Source organism: Dasypus novemcinctus, chromosome 13, assembly GCF_030445035.2.
Source record: "Dasypus novemcinctus isolate mDasNov1 chromosome 13, mDasNov1.1.hap2, whole genome shotgun sequence".
Taxonomy (NCBI): Eukaryota; Metazoa; Chordata; class Mammalia; order Cingulata; family Dasypodidae; genus Dasypus; species Dasypus novemcinctus.
In genome coordinates this window covers 110,395,531-110,417,164 of record NC_080685.1, presented here as the reverse complement: position 1 = coordinate 110,417,164, position 21,634 = coordinate 110,395,531, and the positions used below count along the sequence as shown (strand labels likewise).

Genomic DNA, 21,634 nt, shown 5'->3' with positions numbered 1-21,634 from the left:
AAGACCCTTGTGAAGCAGGCTAGTAAGTTAGGGAATTGCTAGATGGATCTGGAACCTGGCAGGGAGTCCACGTGGACATCAGTAACCCCCAAGAGGGCTGCTGGGAGACCCTCCCCGAGATTCTGCCACTCAGGAGAAGACTCCCTCCAGTAGCCAGGAGAAGCCCAGATATTCCCCAAGGACTTGATCATTGGGCCCTCCTGGGAGATTGATGGGAGAAATAAGCAATCAAAACAGTAAACAGCTGGAACTCCTCCCCTGCCATTAGCAAAGGGGTGGGAAAATTAACAGTTCAAAAGCCAGGGGCAAGGCCTGAACCAGCTCTCTCTTGTTTTTGGACCCCTGTTCCTGTCCTCTGCGCCATGCTCTCACCCCTTTTCCTCTGCCATGTGGACATGCAAGTAAAACCTGGGTATTTATAGTCTATGGAGAATTGTATTCTGTACATCAGCCCTCTTTATCACTTTTCAGCCCCTTCCTCACTACCTGGGCCCCCTGATCTGTTATTTTCTCTCATTTCTCTTCCCTCCCTGCCTGAATAAATTACTGGCCTAACTCACCCGATGTGCTCTTGAAATTCATTTCTGCAGCATAGCCAAGAACCTAGACAAAACCTGGTAACACGCAGGCCATTTCTGTTCACCTTCTCATGCATATTGAGGCCAGACTTCCTTACAAAGGCAGATCATTCTCTTTTTAGTCATAGGTCCATACCCCAATTTTCCCCAATATTTAATGATGCAACCGAGCGGGTTGCTTTGTCCCTTCACTTCAGAACTCCAGTTACGTCCCATTCGAGTTAACAAGGACAGAAACCAAGACCAGGGCCACCAAGTTCAGCCACGCTTCCGTATGCCAGGGGCAGATTCCAAAAGCCAAGCCAGAAACCCAGCATGGCAAATACCACTCACAGCTTTGGAAGGGAGTACCACGCTGCTGCGCACTGCGAGGCTAACGAAACACCCCACGGCACTCGGGACCCAACCCGCTTTCCTTCTTCGCCCCCCTGTCTGGGGACCCTGGGCTCCCGAGGCGAAGCTCCTGCCAACTCTGGGGGCGCGACACTCCAGCGGCCAAGAGCGGGCGCACGAACGCCGCCCCAGGAGGTCCCGGGCTCCCCCGGCAGCGCCGTGCTCACAAGGGGGCCCCCCCACATCGGCACGAAACCGAGGGGGGCCGGGGGTCCTCGGCTGGGTAGACAGGCACACCGGACTAGGCGGGAAGGAAAAGAGCATTTATTTGCCGGCAGGAGACCGGAGATGTACAATCTCCAATCGGCCTCCCTGAACTGCAGAAATGCTGATCTTTCATTCCATCAGGCTGCTAAGGAGTAATTGGGGCAGAGCCGGACACAGGTTCCCGGGTCAATAAACATTAAGGGGTTGAACGTGGCGGGGTGGGTGCCAAACCAGGGGGAGTGACAAAGTCACAGTCATTATCCAAGATCAAATTCTGGGATAGGAAAGAACAGAGTAGGGGGCAAGCAGGACTTTCCACAGGGACCTCAAGCAGGAGGCGGGCGCTCCCCATCACAACCGCAAGTCCACACCGGGAGCCTCCTTCTGAAATAACCACCAAGAGAGGTAAGCTCAGTCTAGAGTTACCATCACAGCAGCCAGAACAGACGAGGGAGAGGCTAAGTTTGAGTAACCATAAATGCGTGAGACCCGTTTAGAGTGACCATTGTAACAGGTCTAGGCTCTCTCCAGCCAGTTTCAATGATTTCAGATAACCTTCAGCTGTCCTGTAATATACTGGAAATAGAAAGGCACCTATACAATGATTTAGTAACCGTAATTATTTCTTGTTTTTAACCCTTAATTAAAAGGGTTCAATACAATGCCTCAATATTTAAGCTAAACTGGGTTTTTCTAGTACTCAAGTTTGTCCCATGGTATTTTGTTGCACACTGTTCATTTTAATATTTTAGTATGTTAACTCTGGGATTTAGTCCCAGAGCTTTCTGTTTCTTGAGTTTGTGTCCGGTTGGTGATACCACAGAGTTCTTTGAGTGCCAAGAGCCAACAAATCAAACAAGCCAAAGCAAAAAGCCCCCTTCCTGGTGTTTGCTAACTGCTCTGCGTGAGCTGGTGGTCTCCGTCAGCGCTTACCCCTCCCAGCAAGGCAGGGGCCGCTGTCTACACGAGCCTCCGTGGAGCCGTGCAAGCGCCTTCCTTTGCTGGGCCCGTGCCCGCGGGCGGCCGTGGGGACTCCCCGTCTAGAGCTGGCAGGAGTTCAGACAGCCCTGCCAGTGCCTTTGAAATGGGCGGCCACCCCTCCCTGGGCGAGCTCTTGAGGGACTTAAAGCAGTTTCCACTTAGTTTTCCTCCTGGGGTGCCAGCTGTGGGCCAGCCCCTTCTCCACCCTCGGGATAAACTCTGGGAGGTAAGCTGAGCGTTCCCCACAGCATGCCCCCAAATTCCCGCTTGCTGGACGGGCGCCGACACGCCCGGCCCCCTGGGTGCCCAGGGCCCTCTGCTCCCTCTGCATCAGCGCTGGCGCCCAAGGGGGGAGCACAACCCTTCCCCCACACACGCTGTGCAGGGGCTGGGGGGCAGCAAGGCCCCGGGAGCTTCTTCGAAGGCTTCCGAAGCTGCGCTTTCTCCATTCGCGCTTGCCCAGTTAAGGCCACCCTTGACTGTTTTCAGTAGTTCTGAGGAAGGTCACATCCACTGCCTTTGCCCGAGGCGGACTGGAGTGATGGCCCCTTAGAGCAGGCCCCTAGGGACCTGAGGTAGCCGGCCAAGAGCAGTGATGGGGCTCTCACCACCCTCCGGCCAGCCAGCGTGTGGCGGTCTTTCTAGCCCGCCCTGGCACGAGAGCTGCGCCGGCCCGTGCCCTGCCCGGCCCGTGGGGAGACGCAGGACGCGCCCCAGCACGGCCCAGATGGGCAGGCCTGCTCCGCCCCTGCTCCCCCTGCCCTTCGTCTTGCCAGCGCTCCTGTTCCCGTCCCCGTCTGGCCCTTGCGTTCGTTGCCCCACCAGCTCCACTGGGGGCACCGGGAGGGTTGCCAGGTGAGATGCAGGGTGCCCAGTGCAGTCTGAATTTCAGATAAAGAGGATACCCCTGCAGCCTAGGGGTGCCCCTGCTTTCCTTGCTAGATCTGACCAGGCGGGCCAGGGGCGCTCAGGGCTGCCCGCGGGCGCCACGTGCCCAGCGCGGGCCTGGCGCTCACTCTGCAGGCGGCCCTCGGGGGCACCTCCTCGGACGCACAGGGCTCTGCCCAAAGACCAGGAGCATGGAAGCAGGGATGGGGGGCTGCTGGGGGCGGAGGGGGCTTCCTGGGGGGGGCGTGGGAAGCAGAGGGGCTGCGGGGCAGGCGCGTCTGGGTGAGGCAGGCGCGTCTGGGTGAGGCCTGTGCGCGCTGTTTCTGGGTCAGGGAGGCCTTTGCTTCCCAGCCGGCTTCCTCAGTAGAGCCGGGGCCGCCTGCGTTCAGCCCCTGCCGGGCTGGGTTCTCAGACGCGACACACGCCACGGGCCTGGGCAGGCGCCCGCCGTCTCCGGGCCTTTGTGGGTCCCTTCCTGTGACGAGCGAGGCGTCTCGCCGCAGTGCTGCCCCTCATCTCGCGCACTCGCTCCTGGGGAGCCGGCGAGCAGCAGGAGCGTGTCAAAGGCCTCGCCGGGCCCCGCAGCCCGGCCCGACCGGGGTTTGCGCAGAGCTGGCCTGGCGAGGGGACGCCACCCCGGACGGCGGTGGCTGCCCGAGAGCCCGGCGCTGCCGGTGCCCGAGGGGACGGCAGTGGCTGCCCGAGAGCCCGGCGCTGCCGGTGCCCGAGGGGACGGGGGTGGCTGCTTGAGAGCCTGGGGCTCGGGGCACGGGAGCTCTTGCCCGCAACCTGACAAGGGCCCACCCGTCTCCTCTAGCAGGCGTGACAGCCGGGGGCCGTCGAAGCCCTGCTCCCTGCCGCCTCCCCCGCGAGGACTGAGGTCACCTGAGGACCCCTATCTGCAGGTGCTCCTAGCAGGCCCTGGGTGCCAGCCCCGGGCACCCAGCAGCCCCATGGCTCTGTCCCAACCCAGAGACCCCCAGGGAAGGCCGGGGCTAGGGCTCCAGGGAAAGTGAAGGGAAGGCCTGGGTGCTGGGAGAACTGGGCCCCAGCAGGCGCCTCTCCTGGCCCCCTGGCCCTTACCTGGGGGGCTGTGGAGGGGAGGGTCAGGCCGGCCGACCCCCGTCCCTGCTGTCTGAAAACCCAGGGCTGTCGGGCGTGGGGTGAGCCCGGGCTGCTCTTCCACCTGCCCGCCCCCAGGGCGGTGCTTGGATGGGGTGGAACTGGGGTGCTAGGAGGAGCTGCGGGCGCTGGGCAGCCGTGGGGCCCTCACCAGCCCTCGGAACCTGGCCTGGCTCGCCAAAGCCTCCCCGCTGCCCGTCCCGGCCGCAGCGGCTCTAATCTCCCCACGGGGCAGCCAATTTGAACCTCCCAAGCATCCTCCCCTCCCAACGCTTAATGCCGTGTTCTTCTAGAAAACGGACGGGAGGCTTCCCAGCCTGGAGGAGGGGAGGGCGAGCCGGCAGGCGCTGCCCCGCACTCGGGTGGCGGGTGGCATGCACGGGGCCGGTGGGTGGGCCTGCCCCTGCTCCACCGGGCGAGGGGCCGCCTAATGGGAGCCCCGAGGCAGGCGCCGGGTGCCGGAGCTGGGTTCGGGTCTCGGTGCACCTTCTTCCTTCACTCTTGCTGCACCTGACACCCATTTCTCCTTGGACATGCCCCTTCCCTGGCAGCCCTCTCCAACACAAAGCAGCTCTTTCTCCCAACGACCCCACCTCCAAGCCTAACGTGTTCCAAGGCTAACAAGTTGCTGATTTGTTTTTTCCTTTTCCAAACCATTCCTTTCACCTTTATTCAAAAATTTCTGGGAGCAGATGTGGCTCAAGCAGGTGGGCGCCTGCCTCCCACACGGGAGGTCCCAGGTTTGGTTCCTGGTGCCTCCTAAAGAAGACAAACAAGACGGTAGGTTTACTCAACACGCTGGTGTGGTGAGCTGATGCAATGAGCTAACGCAACGAGGTGATACAATGAGGAGACACAAGGAGGAGACACAACAAGCAGGGAGCGGAGGTTGCTCAAGCTATTGGGCGTCCCCCTCCCACATGGGAGGCCCCGGGTTTGGTTCCTGGTGCCTCCTAAAAGAAGATAAGTAGACACAGAAAGCACACAATGAACAGACACAGAAAGCAGACTGCGACTGCAAGCAAATGGGGGGTGGGGAATAAATAAATAAATCTTAAAAATACATTTCTCAAATTATAGTTTCAACCACATACCTGACAATCTCCCACGTTCACCTGAAAAAACATAATAAGAAAGGGATGCTTGTTTAAGGTGCTTAATGGGGGGCATCTGGCACAGGGGCAGGCTCCTAGGGAGTGTGAGTGCTCATCTTCTAACAGTGTCTTATATCATTGTGTGGAGACCCATACAATGTGTGGGAAGGGGTACCCCCATCCTGGGGAGGCCTGAGGGTCTCAAACAGAGGGGAGGGCATCTCTCGAGAGCATAGGTGACACCTAATGGGGGAGGACAGACTAGTGTGCCAAGCCCTCAGCACTGCTGGAAGTATCTGTGAATCTGGTCCTTCACGCAGTGAGTCTTGGTCGCCATTGTGGGCCCCAAGGGGAGGGGGAGAGAGGAGTAGAATAGAGGGAAACGGGGTAACTGGGGGCAGTGGAAGTGCTCCGCAAGTTCACGCAGTGATGGATGCAGGCCATGTCAAATTTCAACAAAAATTCATAAAAGTGTCTGGTCTAAAATGTAAACCATAATGTAAAACAAAAACAGAAAACAACAAAATAAATTCCTCCTCTGACTCCAGCCCTCCTTGCTGTGTCTTTCCATGTCCGCAAGGCCCCTGTCCGGTGGCTGGCCGGCGCCCTCGGTGCCTGGCGCGCCTGGCGCGTGCCCAGCTGGGGCTGGCTCGGAGCTGCGCCCGCCGGCGGGGTCTGACTCCTCCTTCCTGACGCCCCCGCTCCATTTGGTCCACACTGTCCATGGCCTGCCCGGGTCAGCTCATGCTCAGGGTCACTCACCAAGCCCACAAGGCCCCTCCACGCCGGAGACCTCACCCCTGACGTCTGCCACCGGGCAACCCCACCAGTCTTTTTCTCTTTTAAGATTTTTATTTTATTTATTTTTTATTTTATTTCTCTCCCCTTCCCCCCCCCCCCCCCCAGTTGTCTGCTCTCTGTGTCCATTCACTGTGTGCTCTTCTGTGACCGCTTCTATCCTTATCAGCAGCACGGGAATCTGTGTTTCTTTTTGCTGCGTCATCTTGCTGTGTCAGCTCTCCGTGTGTGCGGCGCCATTCCTCGGCAGGCTGCACTTTCTTTCGCGCTGGGCGGCTTTCCTCACGGGCGCACTCCTTGCGTGGGGCTCCCCTACGCGGGGGACACCCCTGCGTGGCAGGGCACTCCTTGCGCGCATCAGCACTGCTCATGGCCAGCTCCACACGGGTCAAGGAGGCCCTGGACCTCCCATGTGGTAGACGGCTGCCCTAACCACTGGGCCAAAGTCCGTTTCCCTGTATTGCTTTTCACTCAACCAAACAGTACCCCTTCCTCTCCAACACTGGATGTTACCCATCTTTAAGCTTTTCGCCAGTATGGTAGGTTAAAAATGATAAGTCAGCTAGTGAGTAGATTGGCCATTTGTAGTCCTTCTTCCACAAAGTGCCTGTTTATATCATTTGCTCATTTTTCCATTGGGTTTCCTTCTCATTTAGATACGTATGTTAGAACTATTAATCTTCTGTCTGTGCTGTGTGCTGTAAACGTGTTCCTTCTTCCAGGAACTCACTTGTCTTTGTAATGGCTCACCTCCTGCCCTGGGCTCTTGGAGGTGGAGGCCTGTCGCACCTTGGCACCACCAATCCCTGGGACAGCAGCTGGCTCAGTGCAGGCTCTCAGCAAACATCTACTGGATAAATGAGTGAATCTACACACGGGTGTAGACAAATCAAAGGGAAGTCAGTCAAAACTGTAAGTTAGGGATTACCAAATAAAGTGGATCGCCTGGGAAATGTCCGCTGCGTCCGACCGTTTTCTGAACGTTTCCTCTTCAGGTCAGCGCATCACGGCAGAAGCCACTGCAGTCTCAGGCTCGGCTTTTCAGTCCCTGAGTGTTATGAGACTCTCAAAATGAATATGGAACAAATTATGTGGAAACATCCACGTAAATAAATTGAAATTTTTAAAACAAGAAAAAATGTATTTGCATCTTGAATAAAAACTAAATAAGAGTCAGGCTAGCGGAGAACTGTATCAGAAGAGCGGCCATATGGACTGCTAAAATCAAGACAATATCGAGGAGTCATGGACCATTTTAAAAATTACTTAAACAGGGTAGGTTTAGAGTAGACAAAGCCATGGACACCTCGCTTGGCATTTGTCAAGTGAATGATCAAATTACATCCCTTGACTGCAATTTCCTCATCTGTAAAATGGGGAAAAAGCATGTGCCCAGATTACTTTAACAATCCATCCTCACTCGTTCATTCAAAATTTATTAGCAGACAACTCAGAGTGGGGATTGTGTAAATTTAAATGAGGATGTATGTAAAAATGACTTGGAAACTATTAAAAAACAACCTACTAACATAATATGAAGGATAACCTTTAAAAACATTTAGCTTTTAAAGTTGGAAGAAAAGTACCTCTGTGATACTGGGAATATAGCGGATGAATACATTGATACAACTTTTGGAATGTAAGTAAATAAAGCTTATTTAAAACAGTGATGGTCACGGAGAGACAGACTGGAGTAGGATAAAGCTTTTATTATTGAAGCATTTGCAACAAGTATATACACTGAACACATATCTGTACATACATTTATATACACACATTTATATATGGTACTTGCAATTAAAGCAAATATATATATAGCATAGCTAGGACATGGCATAGGTTAACAGAGGATGGCCTGCTCAGATCTTTGCAGGATGTGCTTTAATGGACAGAAAAGAATGGCATTATTGGGATACTATTTACCTAGCAGCGTTTTATAAAGCTCCTCAACATGCCTCGTCTCATTTAACGCTCGCAACGCTGTGAGGTAGGGATCGTCAGCTTTAGCTTAGAGAGGGGGAAGCTGAGGTACTAGTAAGTGGCAGGTCTTGCTCATCAGCCTAGGTTTTTGTCTCTTAAACTCCAAATCCCTTGTGGCTTTGTTCTGTTTGGTTTTGGTTTGGGCCCTGCTTCCCACAGGGGTGCTTTCTACAACGCTTGGGACTGCCGAATGCTAATTCCCATATTTTTCACGTCTCCCATGTTGAAAAGTCTCTGGAAAGCCTTCCCTGGGGTGCGACCGGCCTTGAAGGACTGGAGCCTTCACAAAGGCAGGGGCTCCGTGTCTCCAGAGGCCTGTCGCAGTGCCGAGGGCTGCGGGCTTCCCAGGAAGCCCCGTCACTTAAACACAGAAGGGGGCTGGGGGAAGCCTGCTCTCCAGCGGCAGTGCGGGGACGGGGCGCATGCGTAAGCAGACGGTTCTAACCCGGGGTGGCGGGTGCATGGCGCCTGAGAGGAGGCGCGAGAGCTCGTCCCTCTACGCCGGTGGAGCTGGGGAGTTCCAGCAAGGCAGGTACCGAGGGTGCCCGGCAGGGGAGCCCAGGCTGCTGGTAAAAAGCGGGGCAGCCTGATTCTCCCGAGACCCAAACATGACACAAAAGACCCAGAGAAGAGAAGCCCTTCCCTCTGCCTCTGGAGCGGCTCCCGATGAATTCTCCCACGCCCATGTGGTTTGTAACAGTCAACCTACAGATGAGAAAACTCAGCTTTTGTTTCCAGAGCAGGATTTGTGCCTAAATTGGTTTTCTGATTTGGAGAATGGATTGAGTTTGGTCTCCAAGTTGGCTTTTCTACCCTCTGCTCACTCTCTGATGTGACATGTAGATAATTACTGGAGTGCTACAGCCTTTGCTCTGTTGGGCAGAGATGTCGTTCACCGCAGGGATTTCTCCCCTACCTGCTCTTCAGAGCCCAGCGTCTTTTTCAGAGTAGAACAAAGAAATTCAAGTAGGGAGCTGTGATAGCATTATCCAGCAACTTCTATTTCCATCTGATAGACAACTAATAAGACATACACTCTTATCTAAAGGCAAAGAAAGAGCTGAAGTTCTAGAGAAGAGATGGTGGTGAAGGTGGGTACCAGGGAGGCTGGCCCCCTGCAGCCCTCCCCGCAGATGTCTGCGCAGCAGGTCAGCAGGTGAAGCTCATGGCTTTACACACCTCATCCCTTTAGGGCTACAGTGAATCAAGCGCCTCCCTGATGCCGGAGCACAGAGAATAGAAGTCACCCTGCAGACCAGGGGGATTCCCAGCGCTGAGTGATGGCTCTCGTGGTGGGGGTGGCGCGTCAGAGAAAGACCACGTGTTGAAGAGCTGCTGCTTAATCATTTTTTCAACTAGTATGGGAAACATCTGGTCAAGTTTTGCGTAGAGATAATCCTAACAGTCCTTTTTAAAATGAGATTTGCAAAGGCAGTAGTAGTGGTCTTTCTAAACTCCAGACAGTTCTAAATGGGCTCTTTGTAATCTTGTTTACATTACTGGTTTACTTAGCAAATCCTTTCCTCTTTAAACAGTGCAAAGCTGAAGTCTAATTCATTGATCAGAATGTCCAATTAGAGGATAGAGGTTAAGCAAATTTTACTTTGATCATCACTTTCTCAAATTAAAAACCACCTCTCATAAGAACCTTATTGGATTCCAAAGGAAAACACTGCTTGCTGAGAATCATCTGCCCTTCATTTTTAAAAGGTGTAGATTACATTACAGAAAGACATGTGAAAAAACGCACAGGGTTAGAAAGGGTGAACGTCCAAGCTGAACTCTTCTAGCTAACGTGAGAACATGAAGTTCAACTCCTGCTTCCCTGGGATGGTCACAGGTCAGGGCATCAGTCATTAATTCAGGCACCAAAAGAGTCAGGAAACACGTCCCATTTTAGTGTTGGGTGAGAATGGTGGCAGTGTTGACTGGTATTTCAAATGTTGGCTTAAATGCCCTCAGAAGAGAGCACATGCTTTGCAGAGTTTCTCTTAACAAGTTGGGCAATTGACTGTCTTCTTCCTCAAAATAAAATGTATATGGATCTCGAGGTTACCTAAAAAAATCCCTGAACAATGTCCAGGCTAGGATGATGACTTCTGAATGCAGAACATGGTTGTTTTATTCCAGGAAAGCATATGTTTGTGCAACAAGTGTCCACCAGGCTCCACGAAGTACTACACTGTGTCCTAGCGGCATTTCTGTGGCCAGTGCCGCGCTGTAACTGATGCCTCAGGGGAGCTAAAGGAAACTCGCTATCGGTCCTGGCTATTTAGTGAGCGGTTCTTGCCTGTGTGCTTTGTTTTTCAAAGCTAATTAAAAGAGAAATGACCATTTTTTTCCCCCCACAAAAATTCCAAAATTAGGGCAGTTAAAACATTAAGAACAAAAGGCATATGATTTTATCTATGCTATGGATATTTCTTACTATCTTTTTTCCTATATATTTTATGCAGAGATATGAAACCTCAGTACACAAAATTAAAGCATTAGTGAAAGTGGCCTTTTTACAAAAAGACCTCGTAAATTAATAAAATAACAATCAGAGATTAAAAAATTAAAGCCAACAAACATTTTGGAAAGGCCCTATATGGTATAAAGCATAACTGAATACAACGTCAGTTCCTTCTGCATTAAAAACAAAAAAAATCAGGATTTCAATAAGTTTCTACTTCTAAGGCTGTACATGAACTTTATGAAAAAATCCCAACTGAGTCTTTGGATTTTTTTTTTTAACAGGTTTGATTTTTTTTCTTTTGGAATGACTCTCATTAAAGTGAAAAGATACAGCTGTTTTCAAAGTCATTGTTTCCTTATACTTCATTGAGAAACTGTTGTAACTGCTGGCAGAGAGATGGTTTACATGTGAGACAGTGTCAAACAGGAACATTGCCTAATCTTCTTTAAGGCCACATCTGTAAGCCCACTATTCAGATTGCCGGTAGCAAAAGTTTTAACTTTCAGGATGACTGAGGCTGAGGCATAATACATTATTGTAATGAAATTTAATAGCAGCTTAGCATAACTTTAAGGAATATTGTTTTAGGAGGTGCGTTTTACAGTAATTCCACACGAGAAATGAATATACACAGATGAAGTCATGGAGTTATTTCAAACAACACAGCTCTTCTCTGTGAAAAATGTCTAGTTTTTGGCCTATTCCACGTTTTCAATCAAATACGGATTTAAAAAGCGACCTTGCAAGGAAGAAGTCAGGAACAAATTTGGTAACAAGGACTCAAAATCTCAAAGGAAAAGCCATTTGGATAGACAGAAAGCATCCCACAATATTAAAGTAAGGAAAGCCCTGGCTGCCTTCTGCCACCTTCCCGAGACTGCCTGCTTTCTTCCTTGCAGAAACAGATGATATGCAAATCCTTCCCCAAATCAAATTCCTTCCCAGTAACAGATACTTCAGCAGTGGGGGGAAAGGGCTTTTTCCCCTATGTGAAATTTAACCTCTTCTCTGTTTTACAGATGATCTAGAAGACAACACTGGAGGAATTTTTTTCTGAAACAACTAGAAGTAATGATCCTTTATCACCTAGTAATGAGGAATATATATATAAACATATATATATATAAACATACATATGTATGGCTTTAGCGACCCATGAATTGTTAAAATACCCCTGCATGTAAAAGGGAAATAGTCCATTCAAAGTCCTTATATAAAAATAAATACGGAAAGGGCTCACGGGCACATTCAAGGTGCAAGGTAATGAGGGAGGGCTGGGGGAAAGGCCCCTCCAGCCTCCTCTGGGCAAGCAAGAGCAGTTTGATAGAAGATCTGTGAGCAGCAGCCTGGGAGGGGGCCAGGGGAGGGGAAAGCCTTGAGGTGCACCTCCTAATAAGTTCCTTTCATTCCAGTTTTCTCGGTTGGTTGGCTTTGTTTTGTCGTCTTTTTTGAGGTACCGGGGCCGGGGATTGCACCTGGCACCTCGTATGTGGGAAGCCAGCGCTCAGCCACTGAGCCACAGAGGCTCCCCTGGGTTTATTTCCATTTGTCTGCTGTTTGTTTGTTTTAGGAGGCACTGGGAACCGAACCCACGTGGGACACAGGTGCTCAACTGCTCGAGCCACGTCTGCTCCCAATTCCAGGTTTTATTTACTAATTAAATGACATTTAACTCATACGAATGTCTTCCACATTAGACCATCTGTAAAGAAGTTTGTGTCTCCTCTTGTGCTTAGTGTCTGTGCCCAACAAAGAAAACATTTTGGGGCCACTAAATTTTCACTTTATGGTTATAAATCTCAGAAGATTAAAAGAATGTAGTGTTGGGTGTTATTTTCAGTGTTCCCTTCTCCCCGTTTCTTCTCACTTATCTAACAGAATTAAGTGCAATGGGAAGGAAAATAGAATACAAGGTTTTGAATTTCAGTGTAGACACTAACTGGTTTGAAGAGGCAGCTTGGCAGAAGTCCATGTGAGAGGCCTAGTGGTTTTAGTTCCCTCTAAACTGCAATCAAGTCTGCTGTAATACTTGAGCCAAAGTTATTTCCATCTCTAAGTGAATTAACAGGAGTACCAACCAATCTTGGGGCTGGCCATCCTCCTGGGATGCGTCAGAGTCTGTTTTGGGCACTGCACTTGGAGGAGGAATTCAACACACTTATTTATCCAGAGGAGACGATTAATTGCTCAATCAGGCAAGAACAATTGAGTGAACTGGGGTATGAGTAGGAGGATACGATGACTGTTTTTCAAATATCGGAAGGGCTACCATGTGGCAGAAAGATCAGAGATGTTTGTTTCCGCTTTAGGAACAGAAGGAAGACCAAGTGGTAGAAAAGCCACAGGACAAAAGTTCAACCAAGGTGGACATGTAATAAGTTACTTGTCACAGCAGTAGTCAAGCAAAAGCTGGAAAAGCCACTTAACAGGAATGCAGTTTGTGGGGGTGAGTTGGATTCAATGACCCGTAAGATCCAACTCCACACGGCTTTTCACAGGCCCTAAAATAATATGCAGACCTAATTTGAAAACTATTCTGAGGAAAAAAAACACCTGTAACTTTTGAAAAGAACAAAATATTTCGAAACATATTTTCACTAGTTTTCTCCAGGGGATCGGACCTGAGGCAGAAGCACAGGACAGCAGACCCAGCTGACCTCCCGCCACGGGACTGTGGTGCACTAGCATCAGGTGACCCCTGCTGTAAGGGCTAGTCTTCTGAAGTCCTACTCAGAAAGCAAGTTCCAGCAGACAATCCCTGTAGACCGAGCTAACCTAAGACGCCCAAGGGCCACTTTAGACACTGCCTAAGGCCCACCGTTTGCAGGTGTCGGCTGCACAATGGAGTGACCTTACAAGTCTTTACCCTGCTTTTTAGCTCACCAAAACACAGGAGAAAGAACATGCTCCCTTAGGGACAGAGAGGGAAGCAAAAATTTTCATAGAACAAGTTCCTGTACACTGAATGCTTCCAGGGACCAGGACCCACCTTTCAAAACATGCAACAAATCCTATGAAGTTTGGCACTGTTCTGGATCCTCACTCTGGCTCTTCTTCCTGTGGCACTAACGTAATTGCTACCTGACGTGAGGATATGGCCATGACTCCTGCGTTAAAAGATAACAATACAAACGTAAATTTTGGCTAAAGTGGAAAAAAATACCAATTGGGATTTAAATGGGTCATTGGCCTCATGTAATGTCTACTTATACGGACAGGTAGAAGGCATGATTAAAATACTTGTGAATTTTTGAATGAGGCCTCACCAAAAAATGTAAAATATTATGTTATTTAGTTCTGGGAGCCCAAATGAAGTGGCTCTATTAAAACTAGGGCCATTCCTAGCATTTATGGTGAGCAATCACAAGTTCCGGCTCCTGCCAGCCTAGTGCACCAGAACAAGGGTATGAGGTAAACAGGACTGCCCAGGAGAACTGGAACTCCTGGGTATTTCATACTCTAAACCTCTGATTTACTGGTGTGGGAGAATAGTGAGAGAATTATTTTTCAAGCTGGCTATAAATGTAAAAACACAACAGTATGTTTTGAAAGAAAAAAAAGTCCAATAATCACCTGACTCTCATTAGATGCATGCATTCATTCACTGAGGTTTGTTCTATATTCCATAACTTTTAACAAAGTTTGTTTGTTGCTTTGTTTCTGTATTTTGGGGCTTTCTAAACTTCCGGGTTTCACTTCCATTTTGAAAGAACAATTGAGGCACTGGCTCTGAATTTAATGCTATATTTATTAAAGTGTTTTATGAACAAACTTTCACCAGAAAGTTCTGAATGTGTTGATTCAGCAGGCACACTGGCTTCAATGCTTGGCATCTGACAGTCCACAGAACTGCACTTCACTCTCACAATTCTGCCACAACTTTGTGCATTGTTTGGGCAGTTCACGCAACCAGCCTGCCCTGTGAAACTGGTAAATATAAATTTTGGTGCACACTGATTTAAATGTTCTGAGTTCGCAATGACATCAGTCTGTGACAAGCTCAACCCCACTTTCCTTTCTGCTTTGTCCCTCTGATTCGGTCCCTCCGTTACCCTCCACCTTCCCGATGTCTCTAGTTTTACAGAGATCTCTTTGGCTAGTCTCAGGATCACAACATGCTTTTAGTAAAGACCCAGCACTTCTGCAGACAGATGAGGAGGGCTCTGCCACCTTCGGAAGATGCTCTTCTATGCTCTGAAGACTGTGTACACTGGTCTTACCAGTTTTTTCTTGGGTCTGAATGTGCTGGACTGGGTGAAGAAAAAAATTCCTAGGCAGAGAATTCTGTATTCCGGGTGGCTTCGCTCTGCCCTGTAGGCAGGGGCACTGGTGGAAGTGTGGGATGGGGTGCACAAAGCCGTCAGGGGCTTGGCGTGCCGCCTGCAGAGGGGCTATGCCGTTCTGAATCTGGACAAAGCCGCTGGCAGTGGGCGCGCACGGGTGGCACAAGCAGTCACCCAACTGCTGGCAGGGGTGCAGGCCATACGTCAAGGGTTGGTAGGCATTCGGGCAGCGACACCTCTGATTCAGAGAGAAGAGCTGACACATGGTGTGTTGTTCCGGGGAGGCCTGTAACAAGGCCGAGTCAGCCTCACTTCTGGGGCTTTTGTTTCGTTCACTGCTGTAAGTGGCACACACAGGCACCCCTAAACTCTTTGCTTGGCTGTTGAAAAGTTCAGAGCAGACGTGGGTCTCTTCATAAGCGGTCTTCTCAGAAGAATTACAGCTGTGGGATGCCAGAGGCTCTAATTCATAGAACTCGTGCTCCATTTCAGATTTCTGGCCCCTGGGGTCCAAGTGATATGCACTGATGTTATGCGCTTTGCTTTGCCCCTTGTCACCGGGACTTGCAGACAAGGCGTGGGAAAAGGCACTGCACTGTAGTCTCTTAGGTAAAGGGATCTGACCACAGGCCCCCTGTGGGCCAAGGCACCGGCACATGCACTGGAAGAAGAAGGTGGCGAAAGCCCAGCTGATGCACATGATGAGCATCATGAAGGTGCCGAGCTGGGTGTAGGCCAGCACCGTGGAGGGCATCATCATGGCCCCGGCCACGAAGGTGGTCAGGGCCGCCATTGCAATCGCAGAGCCCATGCGGCTGAGAGAGAAGATGACCTTCCCTTCGCGGTCGGGGTCTGGAGCTAAGCGGTAGGCAACCCCGTAATGGACAGCAAAGTCCACAGACAAGCCGACGGCAACGGAAATGGTGACGGACTCCAACACGTTGAGCTCCCAGCCCAGCAGGACGAGAGAGCCAACGGTAACAAATATCGTTCCAGCGATGGAAATGATGGCGTACAGGCTTATGATGATGTTCCAGGTGGTGAGCAGCATCACGCTAAAGGCCACGGCGACCGAGAGGCCCATGGCGACGAGGGTGCCGTCGGAGAGGCTGTCCTGAAGGTCATAGAACTCCAGGCTGCTGACAAACCAGCCCTTGCTCAGGCCCTCTGGTGCGGAGGTCAGCTCATTTGAAATCCACGAGTCCACCTCTTTATAAAACTGGTGCATCTTTTCATAAGCCAGGGTGAAGAGGTAGGTGCTTTGGAACTCTAGCACTACTGCCCTGATAGTGTCGTTGATATCGAACCTTGGGCCTGGGGTTTTGCTGTCCAAATGGTAGCCCGTACTTCTTTCCAGCTCCATGATGGCTCTCTTGATGCACAGCTCGAAGATCTCTTGCTTGTAGGGGAAGCTCCAGTGGCTGCAGCACGGCTCATCGCAGTCCTGGTTTTCCATCCACTGCTTGAAGGTCTCAATGAAGCAGCTGGTGAAGTCCTGCTCATCAGTCTGGTAGAAGAATGTCTGATTTCTCAGTTTCTGGCAGAAATGCAAAATCCAGACCTGGGAAGCTGGGCTCGCAATGTTAAAACTGCTGTCTAAGGTCAGCTTCCCTTTACTCTTGGGATTGAGCGGATTGCCGTTGTCTTCCGGGGACACGCCCCAGATCACGGTGATGGGCATGTGGAGTTCCTCTCCGTGGTGAACACGTTCAAACATGAAGAGCTTTTTGTACTCCGCATCATACCGTTCAAAAGGGTGAGACGACCTGAACACCTGGAACTCCGACAGCTCCAATGAGGGCAGTTTCATCTTTGGATTTATACACACTATGTAGGCCCCACCTACAGTTAAGGCAAGGAACCAGAACAGCCAAAGGTAGCGAAACTTGATGACAATGCATGGCAATACTTTTTCAAAGAAAATTCGAGATGCTTCTGAAATGGCAAAAATTACTTTGTGGCACTTCTGGCAAGCCACCGTCCAACAGCTTTTGTTATCATATATTTGCTGCTGGGGCTTTCGGAAGCAACTGAATATGTTGAGAAGATACCGCTCATGTAGTACAACAACTGCCGGAAGCCAGGTGACCATCAAAACATAATTCACCAATATAGCTGTTCCCGCATAAACCCCAAAGCATCGGATGGCAGTAATATTGCTAACATAGTTAGCATAGAAGGCCGCTGCAGTGGTAAAACTGGTGACGAACATGGAGAGGGCAGCATGTTGCAGGGTGATGCTCACTGTTTCTGAAGTTTCGGCGTGAGGCTTGTCAAACTTGGTGTAGTTCCAAACATCACACAAGACAAAAGCATCATCTGCTCCAATTCCAACTAAAATAATGAGTGCAGTGAGGTTCATAAAAGGGAAAAATTCAAAGTTAAATACTACGCGATAGAGAAAATAGGAAACAATCAAGGAACTGATTATGGCAAACATTGTCATCAGAGTGATAAACATGGACTTCGTGTAGACACACATGACTACAAGGACAATCACAATGGCTATGGCAGGATACACAGTATCCATTAGAAGATAATCTTGAAACAAACTGTGTTTGATGCCAAACTCAATCCCGGTGATGGTGGTGACGCCGTCAGAAGAGTTCCAGTTTTCAAAGTTGTCCAAATAAATGTCCATCATGCTTTCTCCTTTCTCGGTGGGAGAGAAGAGCATGCTGTACTTCAGAGCTGGCATGGAGTACTCAGCCGCCTTGGGAGCCAGAAAGTCTTTGTCTACCAAGTAATGGAGGATCTGGTACACGGCGTTGTACTTGGTACATTTCCGAGGCACATTGGTGCACTTGAGCTGGTCCTTCCTTCTGGCCGCCATGTCCCAGCAGTCTGGCCCCAGAGTGCCATTCTGGTAGTGTTTGGAACAGGTCCGAAGCAGCTTCAAGGTGTGAGAAACGTCTCGCTCGCCAATCTTCTGACAGGACGATCGATTGTTCAGAATGGCAATGTAGTTTCCCAGAGTCCAGCTGGGGCAGCAGGAAGCGGCAGTGGTCCTCTGACACAGATCACCAAACTGAGGATGAGATCTGATCTGCAGAGACACAGACATGCAGAAGAAGTGGAGTTTCAAATCAGGTCCCTGGAAAGTCTCAGCTGAGGAGGTCTTGAAGGATGGGGCAAGTTACAGAGGTTAAATGACCATCCTCTTAAATTATGTCATTTGAGGACAAGGTGAGCTTTCTCCCCAAAACTATCTCAATTGCAGGGTACTTTCTAGGTTTACTTTATTTTGAACAACAGACTATTGTTTGGGGATGACATTTACCTGTGAAACAACCCCAATCAATGCTTGTTAGGTTTAAAAAAGGAGACGCAATTAACGCTTATTTAGTAAACAAGCCTTTTAAAAATCACTTTAAAAAGCAATAAAGGAGATAGGTTGTGAAGCAGATGTATGTATACCTATGAGATTGATAGATTAATTAATTGATACATAAAACAAATTTGTAGCTTTGCCTAAAATCTCCGGTTACCAGCATAAACATTTTGGTGACAAAAGTATTATATCTCAATCAATTTGGTTGGAAGCAAAGATTAGTAACTTAGAAAACTGTCAGGAGAGTCAAAAAGTGACTCTGGCCACAATAAACAATATTATAAATAAACATAAACAATCCATGCCTTCAATATTAGTGCATGTAACTATGAACCTTATTCTTGAAAAACTGAAACTTAGTGGTTGCCATAGGTCCCAGGGGGTAGGGCAAAGAAGAGCAGGTGGAACACTGGGCATTTTTAGGGCATGTATGGTGGAAAATGTAAACCGTAAAATAAACCACTGCCCACGGTTAGTAGCAATGCTTCAATATTTTTTCTTCAATTTTAACAAATGTATAATCCTCATGTAAGATGCTATTAATAGGGAAAAATGTGAGGGGGGGTGGGGCATATGGGAATCCCCTATAATTTCTATGTGATTTTTCTGTGACCTAAAGCTTCTTTGAAAATAAAGTGAGAAAATAAGACACTAGTGGGACTCTCAGAAGAAACTGCCAATACACATAAAAGATAACAGATCTTAAAGTGATAAAAGGCACAATGCAAAAAAAAAAAATTCATTAGCATTAGCCCTATACCCATTAAATATATGCCCCAGAGATTTAAATATTCCAGCTGTTCATGTGCTGGCTGAGCCCCGAATCTCAGCAGAGTTGCAGCCAACACCTCCTCTCCAGTTCACTGGACTCACCCAGGACAGCTAACAGAAGGATGATGATGGACAACTCCCATCCCCCCAAAACAGAGAATACCTATAACTGCAAGCAAGACAATTCCATCCATCTGCCCCATAAGATCTGAGCCCCCTCTCAGTTGGAAGCAGAGTGGACATCACCATCCCAAAATCCACAAGACTGAGGAATGAATTATTATAATAAGAGGGGAATGCAATTATGGACTAAAGTAGACTTATTATTATTCTAGTAATGTAAGTACTTGTAACAGATATAAAGACAGTGTCACCAGAGGTTCTGAGGGGAGGGAGAGGGAAGAATAGGTATAATATGGGGCATTTTTGGGACACTGGAATTGTTCTGCATGACATTGCAATGACAGATTCAGGCCATTACACATATTGTCAAAACCTATAAAATTATGTGGTGCAAAATGTAAACCATAATATAAACTACAGACCATGGTTAGTGATAATGCTTCAATATGTGTTTATCAACTGCAGTAAATGTACCACACTAATGAAAGATGTTTTTAATTGGGGAAAGTGTGGGAGGGGGAGGGGATGGGTTATAAGGGAATCCCCTATATTGTTGATGTACCATTTATGTAATATAAAGCTTCTTCAAAAATGAAGAAAAAATGATATAAAAAAAGAAAAAAAATTACTCTGGAGGTATCAAAGATGAAAGATTTGTTATAAAATTAATTCCTGAACTATAAGAAGAATAGTATTTCTAAATTAAAACATATCTAATTTTAAATAAACATATACAATTGAGTTAATAAATACTTTAAGTAGAAATTTAATTATTTCTTCCACATCTTTAAAAGTTTATTCAAGTTGGCTAAACTCTTTTTTGTGGAACCTTCTCTTGCGGTAAACGGGGGATTGTTGTATAGTAGCAAGTGTGATCATTCTGAGCTTAATGTGGGTAGTATTTCATTTATTCCTGGAGAAGGCATTTTTTATGGCTGTTCTTATAACAAAAGATTCAAAAACTGTCCCATTACTGGCATTACTAGATTATGGTGAAGCATGCACAACTTCACTGCCTTCAAATCTATATATTAGAAGAATGGCCCTCTTCCCTGAGGGTAAGAATAAGAGATAGTCTCCTTCTCTTGAGCCCGTCCAGAGACCTCTCTTTAGAAGTGCCAGAGCTACAGACCCAGCCTAATCACTTTCCTTCCTCTTTATTTATCAAAGGCTGTTTCAGAGGAGAAACTCCAAAGAAGTTCAAAAGGGTGTGAATATTTTTTTCAAGTAGGACTAAAAATATCCTTTACCCACACTGATGTTCTTAGCAGTGTTTTTCACAATTGTCAAAAGACGGCAGCAGCCCAAGTGACCATCAACCGATGAATGGATAAAACAAAATGTGGTACATACATACAATGGAATCCTGTGCTGCTGTAAGAGAAATGAACTCAGGATGCATAACAACATGGATGGACCTTGAGGGCACGATGTTTAAGTTAATTAGGCTGGACAGAAAAAGACAAACATTGTCTGGTCTCACAAATACGAACTAAATGCAATGAGTAAACTCATGGAGTTAAAACCTAGTGCATAAGTTACAAGGAGACAGACTGAGGGCGGCCAATTCTTAATGTCTGCAGAATTCTTAATAAGGTTGATTGTGAATGTTTGGAAATGGATAGAGATAAAAGTAGCACATTATAATGAGTATAACTAACTCCACTGATATGTAAATGTGTTTGGGGGTGCAAGGGGTAGTCTAGGGTTGTAAATGTCAACAGAAAAAATGCTAGAGGATAATCTAGGGACTATATAACATAGTGAATTTGGTGGTGGATAAAGATTGAAGTTAACAGCAAAGTACAGTAATGTTTTTCCATGAACTAGAACAAATGTATGTCACAATTACAAGGTGTTAAGAATATGGTGATACATGGGAAAATTACAATATTGCAATATTACTATATCATTGTTAACTAAGGGACAACAATAGGAGTATATGAGGGCATGTGATTTTTCCTTTTTGGAGTAATGAAAATGTTCTAAAATTGACTGGCAATGACCGTACAACTCTGTGATGAAACCCAGAGCATTGAGAACACTATGGATGGATTGTACAAAACATGGGACAGAATAAAACAGTGAACCCTGTGATAGATGATGTACTGTGGTTGATAGTACAAACATGAGAATATTCTTTCATGGACAGTAACAAATGTACAATACCAATAATGGTATTAATAATAGGGTATTTTATGGGAAAAATGTACTATATAAACTTTGGATTATAGTAAGTAGTAATATTTTAGTGTTCTTTCATTAATTGTAATTAATGTTTTGCTAAGAATGCAAGGTGGTGGGGTGGTGTTTGGAAATCTTACATGTTATCCATGATTGTTCTGAAGGCTTACAACTTCTCTAATTACAAAAAAAACCCTGTACCTTTTTTAAACTAGGCTTCAACAATCATGCATTGAAATGTATTCTCAAAAAACAGAAGCTGGCACAAATCATCTCTTCGGAACTTGGACTTACCCATGAACCAAGTTATTTAGAATGCCCTAAACCCTGGCTATCAAGATATTTTACTGAGACTAGAACTGTGGAGGCAGGAGTGTCGATGGAATAAGACTGGCCCGCGATGATAACTGTTGAAGCTGGGTGACATGTACATGTGGGTTCAT

At 47.9% G+C, this 21,634-nt stretch overlaps 2 protein-coding genes across 2 annotated transcripts in view; one reads left to right on the top strand and one right to left on the bottom strand.

Annotated features, from left to right (window-relative positions):
• The first annotated feature begins 2,754 nt into the window (after nt 1-2,754).
• LOC131280823 (collagen alpha-2(I) chain-like) lies at nt 2,755-4,063 on the top strand. Its single transcript, XM_058309339.1, has 2 exons — nt 2,755-3,014; nt 3,460-4,063. Exons 1-2 carry the CDS (start codon nt 2,755-2,757, stop codon nt 4,061-4,063), a joined length of 864 nt encoding a protein of 287 aa, XP_058165322.1.
• A 10,073-nt stretch (nt 4,064-14,136) lies between these two features.
• DISP1 (dispatched RND transporter family member 1) overlaps nt 14,137-21,634 on the bottom strand; it is a 223,307-nt gene continuing 215,809 nt past the window's right edge. Inside the window, 2 exon segments of the mRNA XM_058275262.2 lie at nt 14,137-14,533; nt 14,535-17,828. Coding sequence (XP_058131245.1) covers nt 14,192-14,533; nt 14,535-17,828 — 3,636 coding nt within the window. The 3' untranslated portion in view covers nt 14,137-14,191.